The 18,974-nt window shown below is 32.2% G+C and overlaps 2 protein-coding genes across 6 annotated transcripts in view; one reads left to right on the top strand and one right to left on the bottom strand.

The window, feature by feature from the left end:
• Window positions 1–18,974, bottom strand: part of LOC128188246 (cellular tumor antigen p53-like) — a 35,157-nt gene that overhangs the window by 2,123 nt on the left and 14,060 nt on the right. The window contains exons 1-13 of one of the 5 annotated variants that reach the window (XM_052859186.1): window positions 14,640–14,658; window positions 12,871–13,008; window positions 12,530–12,653; window positions 10,272–10,370; window positions 9,474–9,544; window positions 8,582–8,660; window positions 8,181–8,367; window positions 6,971–7,187; window positions 6,739–6,854; window positions 5,692–5,786; window positions 5,476–5,597; window positions 773–979; window positions 581–674 (exon numbers count right to left, since the gene is read on the bottom strand). In XM_052859186.1, coding sequence (XP_052715146.1) covers window positions 581–674; window positions 773–979; window positions 5,476–5,597; window positions 5,692–5,786; window positions 6,739–6,854; window positions 6,971–7,187; window positions 8,181–8,367; window positions 8,582–8,660; window positions 9,474–9,544; window positions 10,272–10,370; window positions 12,530–12,653; window positions 12,871–12,974 — 1,515 coding nt within the window. In that variant the 5' untranslated portion in view covers window positions 12,975–13,008; window positions 14,640–14,658. Of the gene's footprint in view, window positions 1–580; window positions 675–772; window positions 980–4,536; window positions 4,759–5,475; window positions 5,598–5,691; window positions 5,787–6,738; window positions 6,855–6,970; window positions 7,188–8,180; window positions 8,368–8,581; window positions 8,661–9,473; window positions 9,545–10,271; window positions 10,371–11,291; window positions 12,400–12,529; window positions 12,654–12,870; window positions 13,009–14,347; window positions 14,507–14,639; window positions 14,659–18,974 lie in introns of those variants that run through there. The other 4 variants (XM_052859185.1, XM_052859184.1, XM_052859188.1 and 1 more) reach the window with 4 other exon arrangements.
• The window catches only part of LOC128188247 (WD repeat-containing protein WRAP73-like), a 51,670-nt gene continuing 47,428 nt past the window's right edge, over window positions 14,733–18,974 (top strand). The window contains exons 1-3 of the mRNA XM_052859190.1: window positions 14,733–15,084; window positions 16,958–17,053; window positions 18,010–18,066. Of these exons, the coding sequence (XP_052715150.1) occupies window positions 15,016–15,084; window positions 16,958–17,053; window positions 18,010–18,066 (222 nt within the window). The 5' untranslated portion in view covers window positions 14,733–15,015. The remainder of the gene's footprint in view (window positions 15,085–16,957; window positions 17,054–18,009; window positions 18,067–18,974) is intronic.

Here is an 18,974-nt window from a genome sequence, read left to right on the forward strand (position 1 = left end):
CTTGAAAAATTAAAATGTCATCCAATCATTTCGATAAAAACGTCATCAGACGAAGAATTGCAAGAGCACCAGAAGTTATAAAATGATTGACCACCATTCTTTCTTTATTATTATTTTCGTAAATTACTCCAATTTGAAACAGAATTAGTCCATAATTTTTGCAATTTATATTTTCCTTTCCATAAGGATTATTTATGCTGCATTATGTTGATTTGAATCAGTAGTTCTTGAGCAGAAGATTTTTAAAAATGCACCGCCTTTTTCTACAGTTTGAATGTTTTCTCCGCTTTGAATAAGGATCGGTCTTTCATTTCTGCAATTTATATTTATCTTACCATAAGAATGCTTTGTGCAAATTAAACTGAAATTGGCCAGGTGGTTCAAAATGTGAAAGTTAACAGATGGACGGACGACGGACAAACTTTTAGGTCAGGTGAACTTAAAAAAAAGAAGGCTAGACTGAAATCCAATCTAACCAACTACAAACATTTTGTTGCATCAATACAACAACCTGGATCATTAGACCTTTATAACATCTTATCAAAGTCATATAAAAATCTATGGAATCATTAGATCATACCTCCAATGTGTAGTCCTCCAACTGGCTCATAGTCACCAAATTCTGCTGGTGAAAGTTATCAATGTATGCTGAAAGCCCTAAGCTGGTCAACCAACTAAAGAAAAAAAAAGATCTTCTTTGTAAATAAATTTTCAATCTGTATAATGCCAAAAATACTCTGGTAGAATTGATTCTAACAAAGATGTAGTGTACCCTGCAATGCTGCTGTTGCTGCCATTCAACAACTCCTCCTTCACCTGAGCATCCCCATTCTCAATTGGGATCACCTGAACAGAACCATTCTGTGAGGAAGAAACTTGGACATGATTGGCCACCTCAGGGGTGAATGGGAGGGTAGCCTGTCTGGTCTCTGTCTGCAACACTACATCAGCATCTTGACTGTGGACTGTCATCGTGGCCCTGAAATATATAAAAAGCCATTACGTTTTCTTTTGCTGTATTTATAATTACAATATCTATTTAAATGTTTTAACAACTGCAAAATGGTGCAAACAACATGTTTCAATTGTACAGTGCTTTCAAAAGAAACCTCATGCCCTTGACAATCATTATAATGCCAATGATGCTGATAAGCATAATTTCATGGCTCAAAATTATCTCTTCGTCTGACTTTACTTCTAATTTTCACTGCATCTCCAAATTATCATAAAACGGTCAGTGTTAATTATAGATTAGGTATCGATATGATCAATCATCAAACAATTATCACCATGCAGGACAAGTGTCGCATGAATAAACAACCCATGACACAGGCCCCGCGCCTAACACCTGGGACTGCAGTTTGACTTCGAGAGGTCAAGGGTTTCGAGAGATCAAGAGTAAATTTGCTTAGTTATATAAGGGAAAAATCGGGACCCTAGACTCACTTCGAGCGATCGAAGTTCGAGCCATCGAGAGTTACCTGTATAACATCAAATATACAGTTAAATGTATTATATACAAACAGAAAATGCACATACATGTACTAAAAATTCACTTCCATGCTAAACAACAACAAAATTTTAAATCAAATTTTGGAGCAATTCCTGTGATGCCCGGAAGTTATGACGAATCAAATAAAATATGGTAAACTCAGGTACATTTATAGGTCTATCATTCCATAAATGTTGGTTGCTCAAATAAATACCGTTTTTGAGATTTTGTTGAGACAAGGTTTTTTGTTTGGGACAGGAAACGAACAAACAGAAGTGCTCGATGAAAACTGACATTTCAATTTTTTGTGTATTTTCCTATTGTACATTATTTTTCATCAATTTAACTAAAACTGTAAAAAAAAAACCAGTTAAACTTATAAAGAACTTAATTTGTTTGAACCCTTACAATGAGGACCGGAAGATGAAACCTGCTAAACACATCATTATTCAAATGTCTATCATTCATGCAAGTTTTGTGTCTTGATCACATACATTTTTTGAGATCTCAAGGGTATGAAATTTGTATAAAAAAAGCCACCCGAGATATTGGAGATATCTCATTTGAAATAAAATGGTTTTGTTTACTTGACATCACATAGATAACATATGTAAGGATCTATACTAATCTATTCATTCTATGCAAAATAAATTAATTTGAATTACTTCCGGTGACGACCGCAAGTTACGACGAACAAAACAATATAGTTTAATTGCATATACAAATATAGATTAATCATCCTACAAAGTTTGGATGTTCAACTCTCTATCATTTGTGAGATCTTGAGGTGACAAGCTTTTGTTGCCGTTGGAAATGGAAGACCTTAATAGCGCAATTAAATTCAGATCTATTTCGATTAAAAGAATGTTGTGTTGTGTTTTGAGTATCTACTTCTTTTACTTTTCACATCAATGCAGTTCTCAAAATTGTTATTTAGTCAGTCTTTTTTTTTGTGAACACCGATTTCATTTTATAGAAAACACATTGATTTTAATCAGAAAGATAACTTAGTTTGCGGGGGCAAAATTATTTTTTTTAATTTTGTTCATTGAAGAAAATAGGGCATGCTTTTTATTCCAAATCTCGCTTGAAAGAATACACTAAGGCCGACATAGAAATGCAATGAGTGACAACACTATTTGATGCAAGAGTTTAACAGGTTGAATCATGAGTTGAGTTATGACACTGTTTGATATTCAGTTTAACAGGTTGAATGACAAGTTGCAGTTTATAGCAGAAGCGTTTTAATTTGCCAATTTGGTACCCCCCCCCCCCCCCCCCCCCCCTACGCAGTATTAATATTCCATTTACCAGCTGTCAGGCCAAATACATGTTCTGTGACATTGAACCCTGTATCGCAAAACTAAATCACTACAAAGAGTTCTCTCAATAATTGCCCTTCTTGTTTTGTTTTCTGTTTTCGGTGTAAGCCACACTCTCTTGTACATAGACGTTTTAAACCATAATAAAGGTTCCCAATTTCAATTTTTTTTTTAGAGAAGTGCTTCATTGATAAATTCCACCATTTTTAATATCAATTTAATTTGAGGCAATATTTATTTTGTTGAAGTTTATTCCAAAGAATTTCCAACAATACTGACAATAAATATTACAAAAATTACATTTTATTCAACTTCAATTGATCAATGCCACACTTACTTTTACAAGTGTGCATTTAAAGCATTTTATTGTTTATATTAACATCTTTCTTTTAGCTAATTGATTATGAAAAGTAAGTAAAATTTACTAAATTACTGTTAATGTACATAAGTACGTAAGCTAAAAGAAACATCCAAATCGTCTCCTGTGAGACTTTGATTCTGACATCGTCATGATTATTTCGTGCAGTCCGTGATTTTTCCTAGGTCGTTGTAGTTTTGGACCAATCAATAAACAGGGCATGTCAATATCTGTCCTGTCATTTTCTTGTCAGTTTCAGTCGCTGTAGATTTCGACCAATCGATAAACGGGGCGTGTTGATTTCAGTCTGGCTGTTTCTATAGAGCTATGAATCAACTATAAGTTTCCGTAAGAAATAGAAGGAATAATACTTGGTGGATGTAAATATATGCCTATAAACACAAAACTTGCAATTTACAGCACAAATTTGTTCAATTTTGGATGGATCAGTGATTAACCTTTTTTCGTAACTAAACCCATTCGGTAGGAGTAAAAAGTTTCCCCCCAGAGCACTTCTTTCTGAAAATTCAATAATCTTTTTACTAGAATTAGTAAAAAGAAAAAAACTCGATGAAAAGCTTCCTCATAAGGAACAGAATGAAGAAAGAACAATCAATTCTAAAGAATTTTATTTCATATACAAATATAGTTTTCCATGCAGTGATCATTTATTCCTGACTTAATATGATATATTTCAAAGAAATTGCAATATTCTAGCACAATAAATCTCTGAAGTATCTTGAAGGTAGAAACAAAATAATTACAATGCTGAAAAACTTTAAATAAAATATTTACAAGTGAATAACTAAATAATAAGTATTCAGCACTAATGAAAAGGACGGATGTAGTTACTATAAATACTAATGCTATGACAACAACAAATATATGAATCAAATAAAATAATTCTGAATTGCAACTATAGAGTCCCAGATCCTTTTACGAAGCAAAAAAAAAGGAGCTCTTTACAGAAGATTCACATATTAAAATAAGTTATGCATAATAATATTCAAACATCAATAGATAAAGCAATTCAGTAATTGCATAAATATGAACACATTGTAAACAGAGAAATAATATCTCTATCAAAATCAATTTTTGAATATGATTGAATATTTGGCTTCATAAACTGAAATGCCACACTTTCGCAAACTGACATTATCTGAGCACAAAAGAAGTCCTACAGAAGTGTGCCAATAATCTGTCATAAAAACCGAACTGGTTCCACATCAGGTCTGCTCCCAAACACAAGGGCACCACAAGATCTATATCAAGCAGGCCGTTTAATAACTTTGCCAGGCTTGGTTTTTCTCTTCATCAGTTTATTTTTGCTTTCACGGGCCAGAACTACAGACAGCCACCTACAACAAGTCAGGCAAGATCAGCGCTAAAGTCTAAGTAATAGTATCTTCTATGTTTCAACTTCAGAGAACATAAATTGGCTTGTGAAGCTGAACTCCTGCTTTAGGTTGAGGTGGCTGCCATTGAATACTGAGGGAAAGTCTATTTCAGGTTCCAAGCAATTCACGATAAAGTCACTATTTTCATATTCTATAGCTGATGCACAATTATCTTGCTCTACTGAAGGCCTGCAAAAACATTAATTTACAGCTCACAGGGTATACAATAAATCAAAGTCCTGGTCAAGACTCAGTATTGAACAGGTCTTTTAGGTCAGAAAGAAAGAAGTGCTCATGCAATGTCCTTTGATTAGTGATAATGTGAATGGGAAATGTCTCCTTTCCATGCAAGTTTCTGGATACCAGAAAATTTGAAGGAAAGGAGGATTTGTGGACAGAACTAGTAAAAAGATTTACAAAGTGTTTTTTCTATACTTTGTGCATCTTTTCTCATCTTAATCCCTCTTGTTCATTTAGCGGCCACCCACACCTCTTTCACTCAATTTACAAATGTGAACCAGAACTTGTATATCTAATTCTTTAAGTATTACAATGGAATTTAACTCATTGTTTATAATGAGGTTTAGTTTTGACTTTGTAATAAAAAGGCAAGAAATAATTTTCATTTTGATAACTGGTTGACCAACTGTTCAACATACAACACAGTTAATAAAATGCTTTCATTAATCATCAATTTTCTTTCAAGTAATCTATATCAACATTTTAAGAAAATTTAAGAGATTGAATGGAAAACTTCTAGAAGCGTGAAAGAAAAGTGTTGTTTGATGAAAGCAATCAATAGGAAACTTAACAAATAGAGATCAAACAGCTATCACACCTCAACCAAGATTTCCTGTTATATGATTTCCAAAGTTATGACCGTTCGATAAAAGTAAAGACACTTACTGTCTATTAACCTCCACCTGCTGCTGCTTGTAGCGATCCACCTGATTCTGTGGAACCATTGAGGAAAGCTCAAGGGAGTCTCGCAGTTTACATAGAATTTCAAAGTTTTCCTTTCCACGTACCTAAAATCAAGATATCAATTTATGAAGTCTTCATATGAAAAACTATGATTATACATTCTGTCCTGGAAACCAAAATAAAGGTTGTTACACTTACTGTGAGTGTGTAAGAGTCTTCATCGTCATCTAACTTGCGCTTCTTTCCAGGGACAATTGTAGTAATCTCAGTTCCATAAGAAACTTTGCTACCAACTAAAATACAACATAAAAATAGATTTTAGTCAGTTATATATATAACAAACATTCTGAGAGTATTGCATAAGCAATACACATCCCCTATCGGTTTGTATCATTTTATGAAAGCTTTGAAGCATACAACTATTTCAGAACTTTAATAAACGAGATGTTATGCTTTAATAAGATAAAGAAAATCGGAGGAAATTCCAACAATACAGTTGATATCCAAACTAAATACAAAGTAAGTAAAATAATACTCTTCATTAAATTTCCTGTAATTTTGCCAAGTCCATGTGCTGGTAGAAATTTGTGAAAACAGTGCACTGTTATGCAAAATATCATTTTTTACAGTCTTCTGTATCCCAAATCAAACCAAACAATTCAACAGCCCAACCCCATAATGAACCAACAAAAAACAATTAAAAAACCTGCTGATTAAATTAACAACACAATACTTAACATTGTTTTACAGAAATTATTTGTTTGTTAGAAATGATAAAAGTAATGATACAAGTAACGCATGATATTATTACTGTTCAACAAGTTTCATATTATTCCTTAAATGCATAAAGAACTAGCTGTGTCGTAACGCCACAAATCCCCCCGCAGGTGACCAAAATCCACGAAAATTACTACTTTTTTTTTTAATTAAAGAGGCATACACCCGACCTGTATATTAATAAGATACATCCATATATCAAATTTGAGTTGAATGCATGAAAGGGATGGTTGAGATAATGATCGGAAAGTGAATGATGATAGAATGACAGAAGGATGGAATGGGGTAACACTATATGCCCCAGCCATTTCATGGCGGGAGCATAAAAAAGTGTGGAAAACTGAAGTGGGACAGACAGATAGACACACGGATGCAGAGGAAAGCTATAGTCTACTCTGGTGAAACCGGTAGGGGACTAATTAGGAAAACTGCGATAAACATCACATAAAAAGGACCCCTTATACTTACTCTTTTTTGGGGACTGCTTTGAGGGTGGCAGGGCTGCCTTTTCGTCTGCTTTCCTGTCCCTTCCGGGACATGCACATATCCTCACTTCCACAGCTCGTCTTCCGAGCACCTGATTACTGATACAGAAAATTAAAAATTAAATTTTTTTTGTTACATCAATATATCTATAGCTCATAAAAACTAACTGCCTTAATGTTATCAATTTTCTATCAAGGATTTCTCCAAGACTTACTCTCGTTCTAAAGTAAAGACAATCTGAATTGGTCGTCTGTTTGGTCCACCAACACAGGATCCCAGACACATGAACTGAAAGAGGTTGGTGACCCATTCAGACCCAGCCTGAGGCTGTTCATGGGGGATGATGACACTCTGTCGAGATGTGTAGGAATCTTCTGTGTACTTGGCTAGTTTATGTTCGCACCTCACCAAATGAGTCGGAGCTGGGTGATCTAAAAAGAAAATCAACTGTTAACTTTACATCAAAAGAGAGGCCCATGCACCACATTGCTCACCTAAGCAACAATATCAAAATAAAATCAGCTTTATAAAGTCAAAATATAGGGACAATGTGGTAAAAAAGACTATGTATAAAAAGATTTCGAATTTTTCTCCAGATATTTTTATGTTAAATATAAAGCCCCTTTTGTAATATATCATATTACATATATATAAATCAGATTTTACTTTGGATGATGACAGCAACTATTAGACCATTTATGATTTCTCCTAGCATGGAGACACATCCATCCATTTTAAGATTAAAAGTTTGAGTTACACTGATTTGAAAAGAAAAACTGCAAGAAGTGTTTTTGTGACCAATATTTCTAGTGATTTATTTCTAAACTGGGCAAAAAATGGATATTGACAATTTTCAGTAAAAAATCCTTTTAAAATACTTTCAAGTTTGCGGTTTTAGCTAGGGTCCATCGAGAAAGCAGAAACAAAGCATTTTATGGTAAGGCCTTATCAGAAAAGCTCATTTGAGTTTTTAGCTCAAGTGAACTAAAAATCATCAGCTAAACACTTCCTGCAAGTATGAACATCTTTTCCTTTGTCTTTAACAACTAAAACAAATTTCAAAAGGTTTGAATTTCCAAAAAAATAAAGGAATCAGAATTATATGCACATCTAAACACTGTGTCTATAAAATGCCTACAAAGTTTAACTATATTTCATAGAGGTTCATCAGAGGTTTAAGAGTTGTGCTTACAAACTGTTAATTATTCAATCTATCTTTAATTGTTTTTTTTACTCCAAAGGCAGACTCAGAATACCTCATTCTTCGGTGGATTACACCACAACAAAAGGATTACAGACTATATTTAGTTAAAGTCCACACGGTACTTGAAAGCAAATATTACATAACCCATCTAATCTTTAAAGTACTCTTCAAGGCATGCCATCAGATGGCCTCCAACCCAATATACAAAATAATCACTTACTCTCATTATTTTCTTTTGATGTGGCATGGTTTGGGCATCTTTTAACTGGCTCTTGCACATGTTCAGGTTTCATAAAAATGGGCATTGCTCTAATTATGCAGCCTGCGGGTGGTTGGCGTTGACTCTTAAACCTCACAGGGCAAGTTGTAGCCATTCTGACATAGAGCTTCTTCAATGATTCCGAGTACTGCAGTTCCAAATAAGGTTTATTATTGCTACATCTTTTTAACATGGTCATTTTGTATCCATACAATGTTTTTTTTATAATAGTTAATTTCTAAAAATTACACTTTGTACGTATAAAAATCATTAGGACAAAGTTTTATAATATGTATCAAAATCAGTAAGACAAAGTATTCCAAATTAATTTAATAAAATAATCTATAGATATCTATACATACTGTCCATGTAGTTGATTTTGTTTCTTTTGATGGCTGTGAAAATGATATTTGGAATCCATAATCTCCTGCATAGTCAGTGCTAAATAAATCATAATCAAATAAAATCTGTTATTTCATGCATTTACAGGTAATGGAAAAAATCAAAGTTCACTGTAAATCAAATAAAGTTTGAAATAAATTCAAAAGTTAAAATTCCAAGAAATGCTTGCTTATCAATTTTCTTTAGTGTTTGGACAATGGATTTCTTGTGTACATAGTAAGAAACGTTTAGAATTTAAAATCAATATTCTCTTCAAGAGTGCAAGATAAAATGAAATCCACCTTCATTTTTTCGCAAATAATAATGACCTTATATTCACAACAACTCCATTATTTCAATCATGAATAATCATGATAACTCTGCTTTTAAAACCCATTAAAGTTTTAACATCTTTCTGCCATTTAAGGGAAAAAATTCATTGATTTGAGGAGTAAAAACTTTCAACTGGAACATGATTGATTTTTCTTTTTTGTCATGAATTTTTCAACTGTTCCATTTTTTTTTAAATGAATAGCTGCCCCAATACAACATTAAACCAATTTCTTTAAAAGCTACAATGGAGTTTAAAATGCGACACACTTTATTGACCAAGCACAATGTTGACATTAGATATTTTGAAGTGCTTTCAAGTTTGTTCATGTCGCTAAGGATTTAAACGAGGGCTTTCAATAAAGAGCTGTAACGGTTCAATTCACAGACCAGATCAAATATCCTGTCAGTTAAAATTTTAAACCTAGGTCTATTCTAAACTTCTCTCTGTGAGATTCTCAAAATAATGAACTATATGACAATATTGTTTTGTGATTTTCAGGTGGTTTCGAGCAAAAATAGTTTTAAAGATTATTTACTCACTTGGATGGTACGGTGGGAATGGGTGATGTCATACTGGTGTGTGGGGAGTAGGGGGGAGGCGATGTGATGGTCTGAAAAAATAATAACACTAAATTTACATACCTGAATTCATAGAAGCAACTAAGCACGTTAAAAAAAATAATCAATATAAATTTACCTCAATTTCATCATAGTATGAATTCAATTCTTCAGCATAAATATCCATATCTATCATTCTAAGTCTCATGTTTTTACCACAGACTACACTGACAAATTGACAATGAATATTGTGTGTATGGAACTACATATATATATACACCATTGCATGGTGTCAAATCATAGTAATTATCTAATCATGTTTGGATAGCATCGATTGAAAAGTATCAAGTTCACACTTTCTCTTTGTCAATCAAGGCATAAATTGAGAGGTGATGGTTTAGCTTGGCATGTTGAGTGAACTGTTTTTATTACTTATTAACTGTTAAAGAGAAGGATAGTTAAACATGGCATTTTCACACTAAATAATATATATTCTCCAAAATTTTTATATTCATCTTTCTTTTGTTTAACTTTGAATTTGAATATATTTCATTACGCAAATAGATATTTACATAAATGGATTAGGCAGCAGGCAATGTCTTCTCCATTTTGTTTAACTTGATATTGAGGGTGCTTTTGTTCCAGACATGGATTGGCTTTTATACTTCAAACTTTATTAATCATGGGTAGAGAGTAGACTTATCCAGTGTGTAACGTATCCTTTGTGGATTCAGCTGTTTACACTGTATGTGAGTTCAGTGGAATGCAGTGTATACTTACATCATTGTATGGAGATGATGCGGTACTGCTGCCTATAATCCCAGTCTGTGAGTCAGGGCTCATGGAGGATGCTGTGGACTGGGGAATGATTGGGTTCAGCTAAAAAAAATTTTAAAAAAAGGGCAATCATTTTACTGAGAAAAAAACTTGCTCATCACTTCTTTGTAAGGCAGTGCAATCAATCTTTCAAAAGCATTACACTTGGATTGACAATCACCTAATCATTCCTATAGCACTACTCCACTAGGCTTTCTCCCTCATAAACTATTGATTGGATTGGAGATTCAAATATGTATTCTTTTCACCAAGTGTTTTTAAATCCATGAAACAACTCGGTGATGAAAAACAGCAAATTATATATCAGGTGCAGTTTTAACAAAAAAGAATTTACACATAATTGTTTTGACAATGTAGCTGATTGCTCAATCTAATGGGATGATCAATAGATGATGGGACCAGTCATTAACAGATAAGCCTAGTTATTTGTGGTGACCAGTCTCCTGACAAATCAATACTTATCAGGACGGCAATAATCTATCCTCCAATGAGAAAGCCTTTGAATTAACATAAAACCTTTTGTGGGGAAATTTATGGAAACAAGAAACCAAATTTTTCTCCTTATTATGTGCCACATGCCCCATCTCTTATCAGCCTAGTCCAAAATTTTAGGCTATTGAATATGTAAACATATACATTTATCAACAAGTAAACCTACCCAGGATGACAACCCATTCATGGGACAGCTATTTATAGCTCAATTTATTGACAGACATTAAACAAGAGGATATTCGATTCTTTTGAGAGAAAAAAAATGTTCAATCATCCAATCCAGAAATCTGCTAATTAAAAATTTTTCAATTTAGAGTTTAATAGTGAGTAAAATACAAGTTGAATTAAAATATCCAGAGGTTTAATTTTTTTTTTTTTTAACACAACACCTCCCCATTTTTTTTTAAGACAATACCATAACTAAATGTTACAATTTTCCTGAACAATTGTAAACAAAATATCCAAACTTACCCTGTATGTAGTAAATCCAGTTCTTTCGAACTTAATCATGTTGGACGGATAATTAAATAATATTTAAGTCACAAGAAGAACAGTATTTTGAGTGGAATACAAAATAACAGAACATATATCACAGAAATTCAAAGTAAGAATACTCCTCACAAAAGCATTTCAAAGTGTAAACTAGCTAATATGAAATAAAACATTTGCCTGGGTGCAGGTATAAACTTGTATGAAGTCCAAGCGACAATCTACCTGTCTAAACACGTAGATATTGGCAGAGTTCAATACCAGGTGATCAATAAGTATTTATAATATGATAATGTCGCTAGTTTTCAGTGACGCAAAGAGGGAACAAAAGGTAGATTTAAATGGATATTGGTCATGCATGGCCTCTTTAGAAATACCCAGTTCTACATTATTAATGATTCCAGGACCTGCAGTCAATTTTTGGTGGAGCCAAGTTTTAATAAAATTGGTATTCCGTTGTCATGGTTATTGGGGTTATTTCTATATATTATCAGGATAGTGTGGCTTTGTTTAGATCAGACCAATAGGCTGTGCAAACAAAGGTTTTTATTCCTTCGCTCAATGTCTTAAATACCTGGATATGCTTAACCCAGTTTAATCTAATAGATCTGCCAAAGCATAGCAAACTTATGCAATACAAACTCTGAACAACAAAGCTCTTTCAGCACATACAGGTAATGTTTTTTCCAACACCTAATTAAAAATTCACAAAGGATGTCAGCAGGCAGGGAAAAATAAAGGCCAACAGCACTAACTGACATGGACAACAAGATGATCAGATTTAAAATTTCATTTATAATTGAATGACTGCTGCCAGGCTATTTCACCAATGAACAAAGGGAAGAGATACTCATTTCAATAATTTGGTAGATCTCATCAAACAAATGAAAATAGAAATCTTGTGTATCTCTGGGACAAAATATTCATATGCAATGGATAACAGACACTGCCAAATATGGTGAATGTTGAAATCAAACACAATGAAAATAACTAAATAAATACTGGATCAGTATACTGTGAGTGGAACTCTAAACTAATCAGTTTTAATTTTAGTGTCATTTGAGATTTATTTTACTTTTCTAAAGAAATATGTGTTTTATGAATTATCAATGAAACAATTTATATCATTCAAAGTAACATAAAATTCAAAGGATAGGCAAATAAAATATGACCATAAACTGAACAGCATTATTTAGCTATATGATAATGGAAATGCCTACCAGATCTGAAATTGAGTCCTGCTGAGACTTAATTTGAAATCGTTCAATTTGAAGGCTTGTCGTCTCTTCGTTCTCATTTTCAAAACTGTAGTCTAAATCTCTCTGTTGTATGTGTGTATAATTCCTAGAGCATGGAAAAATAAATTTCATCACATGTGAATTGTATCAACAAACATCCTCTTATCCCGATTGGAATGATAAATTTAAAACTTCACACAACAGCAATACATGAATAATTTCATTGGCATTATAAAGTTAAGAAACTGCACAATCACTTTCATAGCAAATTTACACTAAAAACAAATATTTCATCTCTGAAAAATAATATTTCTTTGTCTTACCCATGATCAGTGCATGCATCAAGACTGTGCCATAAATAGTCAAAGGCCTCCTGTGATAATGGGGGTCCAGTAACAGAACTACTAGGGGAAAGGGTTTGTGACATAGTGGGTGGGACTTTGGATATGTACTTTCCAAATCTAAAATGGAAATTGAAAAAAAAACCTTCTTTGAAATCTAAAGTCATTTGCATGTGCCGAAATATATTTGTTCAGATGTATTATGTATGTTGCGTTTTCATTTATCAAGTAATATTTCTTAAAATTTCAATATCTTGGATAATATATATATTCCTTGCTCTGTCAAGCACATCCCTACAGTGTGCAAGTACGCATGGAAACAAATTCTATAGAAATTTATCTTAGCTTTAATTGACAAACATTTCCCATAAACAAAATTTGGCAGTAGAATTTTCCATTTCATTCTTTTCTGAAAATAAATCTTTATAAAATACTTTTGATTAGGGGAGAAAGAGAGAATACAACTGTCATCAAAAGTGAATATCTTTTGCACGTGGGATTTTCAATAAATATCACACAACCAACTTCAGACCAAGAAACCTTAAGTTTAATCCATTTTGCAAACAAACTTGACACATTAAATTCTACATAGCATGTCCGAGTTATTTATAAACTTTCGTATAATTGATGTTTCTTGACATCCAAGACTTTCGTAAAATTGATATTTCTTGACATCCCAGATATTTGAAAAAAAAACAATGAAATTTAGTACTAAAAATTCACATATAATGTGTTTGAAATACAGTAATTTGGGTTCCTGCAAAAAATTCACTTGGGCTAATCTCTCTCTCTTCTTTAGAATATTCAACTTAAGAAATAATAAATTTGATTTAATTAGAGGATGAAATGTAACAACTTTCAGTAAACAATTTTTTCCCCCAAACCCTATACTATTTGGAACTGAGGGTATTCCCTTGGTAAAACCAAAGCTTCTTGGGGATCTTAAAATTGGGAGAACTATAGTTAACTGACTGTTGTAGTATTTATAATGTGTGTGTCACTGTGTGTGTGTTGTGCATTAGATTAAAATTCTTGTAAAAAAAAATTCAATTTTTTTTTTTGCAATTTAAATCTATATTGGTCACAAACTGCCCTACACACAGATCTATAAAGTTAAAATGAAACCATATAAGTATTAGATAAAATTTAACCTCTTAACTCTTGCCTCATTACCTACATGTAATACCTACGCATCTATAGTTATTTAAAACTGAACTTACAAAAAACAACAATACAATTGTTACGAAGACTATAAAATTGAATAACAATAATATAAAATAAAAACATTCGTCAACAAAAAAATTCTATGAAAACTACGGACCCTATAGCATGCTACAGAAGTTTGTATGTGCATGCATATACATTACATATACAAGTTTATATCTAACTTACAGTGACCGTGATGATAAACAAACAGGGTGACTAAAGCAAGTTATTATTCATATATAACAATACTTACGATACTGCCGCTAGAACGGCTAAATGTAAGGAATTTACGACATAAAAAATGGAGTGAACACAAACGGTGATCTATCCAACCACTCTCCTACACTGTCAATTTCGATCTACCTATACCACGTGGTTTTACTGTTATTATGGCGGTGCATATATCGCGGGAAACAGGTTATGACAAAATTTTTGTTCTATTATTGCACCAAATTTAATACAAGCAAACAATCTACACTTACCTGCTTTTGTAATTAAGTTTAGCCATTAGATATATTTTTAAATTAAATAAGACATCACTTTACCTCTTTTATACCCGTGGCCTACAGGGATTAACTGTGACTATTGGCCAATCAGAGCAAAGCACGGTCGGGAGTCCATGATTAAAGTGAAGCGTTGTTGCTTATGAAAACAGTCGTGAATAGTTTAGACTACCTGTGATGCAATTAACGGGATACTATTCAACAATACGGTACATTTCTTCGATGGATCAAAGTGAGAGAGACATTATTCGCCGCGATTGCAAGAAATTTAATGCAGATATTTTTTAGAAATTCATATAAACATGATAAAGATAACGTACACAGCGTGTTGACGCTTGCGGATGAACGAGTAGTGTATTTTTAGTGTGTATAAGAATAAACTGTTCATTATAATACAATTAACATTGGAAAAACTGAAATGAATTTTTCCGAGTTGTTCCGTCAAAGTAGTCAAACTTGCAAGTTTTCCCCAGATGGAAAGTACTTGGTAAGAAAATTATGGTGCTCTAGCTCCTGTTATAAATTAATGAAGCAGGTTTTATAGTCGCCCAGGCTCCAGGACCATAAAGCATTTTTAGACTTAAGTCTAAATTGCAATCTTTTATAAAATTATGATATGACATAAAATTACACTTAAACTTTGTAACTATCAACATTATATAGCGACACTTTCAAATAGAATTTCATTTTTTCGATGTTGTCAATCACATAATTTTATAAAAGATTGCAAAATCTCTGTAGACTTTCTATTTTGGGATGTGTATTGAAACCTGAAGCGGCCGGTAGACAAATAATTTGGAACTATTAGTACCCTGATTCAACTTTCATCATATTTGGCATATATGTTACCATTGGGCTTTGCCTGTCTCTTGCTTTGCTCTGTATGATATTTCCTATTTGGGATATAATGCTTTATTATGATTCAATTTGATTAATTCCTACATCTCTGATTGGCTCATATCCAACTATCTAGAAAATATAAAACGTTATATTCATCTGAATATGACCAAGAAGGTCAATATAACATTTGATTTTTTTCTACATTAGATTTTAAATAGCTAGTGCAATGAAATAATACATTAAATTTTATAAATTTTTTCGGCTGTGGCTTTAAACTTAAATCTCCGCTTGATAACACTCAATTTGATATTTTTGTATTAATTTGTCGCTGAATCATATAATGAAATAATTACTGCTGTTTTGTTGATCAATACGATGATTTAGCTACCCTCGAAGTACAATAATCGCCTGGCCTCCGACTCGATGAATATTGTATTTCTCGGGTAGCTAAATCATCATATTGGTATCAAAAACAGCAATAATTGTATATTAATATCCCAATCTGGCTGTTATAAATCATTTGGTGATTTGTTCCAATCTGTTTAAAAGAACTCAATAATTTGAAAAATATTTATATGTCTATCTTATTATATACTACATGTATGTATAGATATATATTCCGTACCTAATTAAGCTTATGAGCCAATGAGATTATAAATGAAAATTGAAGAGTATATTAAATTTGAAACTATTTGCTCATTATTTGATTTTCTGTGTAATATATATAAAATAGTTTCACTTTTGTTAAACCAGTATGTTTAAGAAATCTTTACTGTGTTAGTGATTTGATATACTGTAAATGTTACATTGAGGAGAGAAGTTGTATAATATTATGAATTGTTGCATGATGGGTTGTGCCTCTTTCATAAGTGCTTAAAAGTGTCAGAATTAGGGTGAAATTCCAGAGAAACTTCAAGAATCAAATGTATAATCAACAATGTGGATTAAAGATATGAATGACACAATGCTGTAAAATGTTGAATGGGAACTTAACACTTTATATCCTATTATATTTGATGCTAGTCAGCTTAAGCTGATTACACCATAAAAACACACACCCCTTAATCTTAAGAAATATAATTTTGTTTTCATGACTACGAGGTGTTTTAGAGATTATGAAGTATGATTAGTTGTGTTGTTAATGCACAGGAACTACACCACAAATAGTGTCAAGTTTTGATATTTTAAAATACATTTTTAGAATGATGTCATGTTGGAATAGTAGCCATTTATTCATGCACAAAGCAAAAGCTGTTTGCTTAACATCCAGTGTCATAGTTTAGAATCAATAAGATACAGTTTCCAATATTGTAAGACTGTTTTCTTGTTAAATCTTCACCTTATAGGTCATTTAGATATGCATACACACACACAACTATACCTTCTATAGTGTATTGATGATATCAATATCAAATAATTAGGATGTTGAAAAAATCCTCATGCACATAATTTGAATAAATGCCTTATAATAAATAAAATGCATCATGAAACTTTGAAATGTTAAATTGTACATTCTGTAGGCCTCTGTGGTTGAATTTCGTCTGGTGATAAGGGAGGTGGATACACTGCAGATACAGAACCTGTATACATGTTTAGATACCATCCAACAAATAGAGGTCAGTGCCTGCACCGTATCAGTTAACGCAATTTACACATGTTGCTTTAGTAATTGAATTTAAAATTCAGTAAATTATTAAGCATGCAACTGTATACCTAAAAGTTAATTTGTGTTCCAATACTAATAACTAACAGAGTGTGATAGTCAGTTTCTTATTTTTACTGATGAATGAATCTGTATATAACTAGTTGCATGCCTATTGTACTTTTTAGATTTGATGAAATAATTTAAATGACTTATTTTGCAAGTGTAATAAATAATATACATTTATTGCATGAATGTTCAGGAAATATGAGGATTTCTTTCCCCCAAGAAAAAACATATTTCCTGAGGGCTATGCCCGAGGGAAATATGGTTTTTTTGGGGGGAATAAATCTTCATATTTCCCAAACATTCATGCAAAGTTTAATTATACCAAACAAGATATGATTATACAAAATTCGTAGAATGCTAATAATTTGGACTTGTCACAATAACATCGGGATTGTATGGGTTTTTTTTCTTATTGTCTCTCTTTTCTTTTATAAATTCAAATCAAATGTAGCAAAATTGGTTTTTGTGGCATAAAGAGAATTTAAATGATTTATAATTTTGATTTAATCATATTTTTCATCATCGTATGCTTATAAATTTTGAATCAAAAATCCTGAGATTTCTGAAGATGTGAGACATATTTATTTCCCGGGAGAACGGAGATTTTGTTCGCCCTGTCACGTGACTCTTTAATCCAATCAGATGACATGTTATATAGAATAATCATATTGAGGTACAAATAATATTATTTGTGTAATAGTATTTTATAGGTGCAATTGGTTGGCTTTTTAATTTATTATAAGAATATGTGAAGACACTTGATTTAAATGTCTAAACATGTCATTGTAATAAATGATTTACATACCTTACCTAAAAGAAATGAATTCAGTCATTTAACTATGATTTGGTCTCTGATTGTAGTGGTCCTCAGACTCTCAGTTTATCTTGTGTGGACTGTTTAAGAGAGGCATTGTGCAGGTAAGATTTGCAAACAAATGTGGGACTCTCAAAAAATTGACAGTAAAGGAAAAGAAGCTGTAGATTTTGAGAATGGGATTTTTTTGGGTAAAATATTAAATGTTTTTAACATGTGTGATGTATATATTATATACTTTGATCAATTTTCTTTATAAATGCACAAGTACAAGTTTATGCCATAAACTTGTACAACTATAATGTAGATAAATATTCTGAAATAAACTAATGGTCAAACCATGAAAATCAAGATATGTAGTACATGTAATCAGTTGTAAAAATTGGACAATTAAATGATATTACATACAAGGTTATTTTTAATCCTATCTTGTAATCTGTAAAGAGAGCAATATTGTCAACAGCTCCTTATCAATCATTTACACCTATAGAGACCTGCTGTGATGGCTGTGCTGCAGTCACTTTGAAGTTAATCTAAATTTACACCTTTTGTAAAATAGCCCCAAGATGAATCAGTTAATACATGTATTCAAAAATTATTGTGATTTACATCTTAATTTCTGATTTTAATTCCCTTCAACCTTATCAGAGTTATCCTTCTTATCCATTTATAATCCTTCATACATTTTAATTCATTTTTAGCATTTTCAATTTGCAAAATATTGTTTTATTGTTAAAGTGGATTTATAAAGACACTGTCAAACATCTATCTCTGAAATGAAATATTTCTCAGGTTTCATTATTTCATAATCTGATTTTACGAGGAGTTATCAAGTTTGATTTTACAACCATTGGTTCTGCAGCTTGACTCTGAAGTAATGCATTTTGTTGACAGTTCAGTTATCTTAATAAGGGTGTTTGCATTCAAGAGTCATCTGTAGAAAGCTGTGTGAATTGCTATCCAAAATCAACAATCTAAGATATATGAGAATGCAAAATTGCACACCCAGATT

Source organism: Crassostrea angulata, chromosome 6, assembly GCF_025612915.1.
Source record: "Crassostrea angulata isolate pt1a10 chromosome 6, ASM2561291v2, whole genome shotgun sequence".
Lineage (NCBI taxonomy): Eukaryota > Metazoa > Mollusca > Bivalvia > Ostreida > Ostreidae > Magallana > Magallana angulata.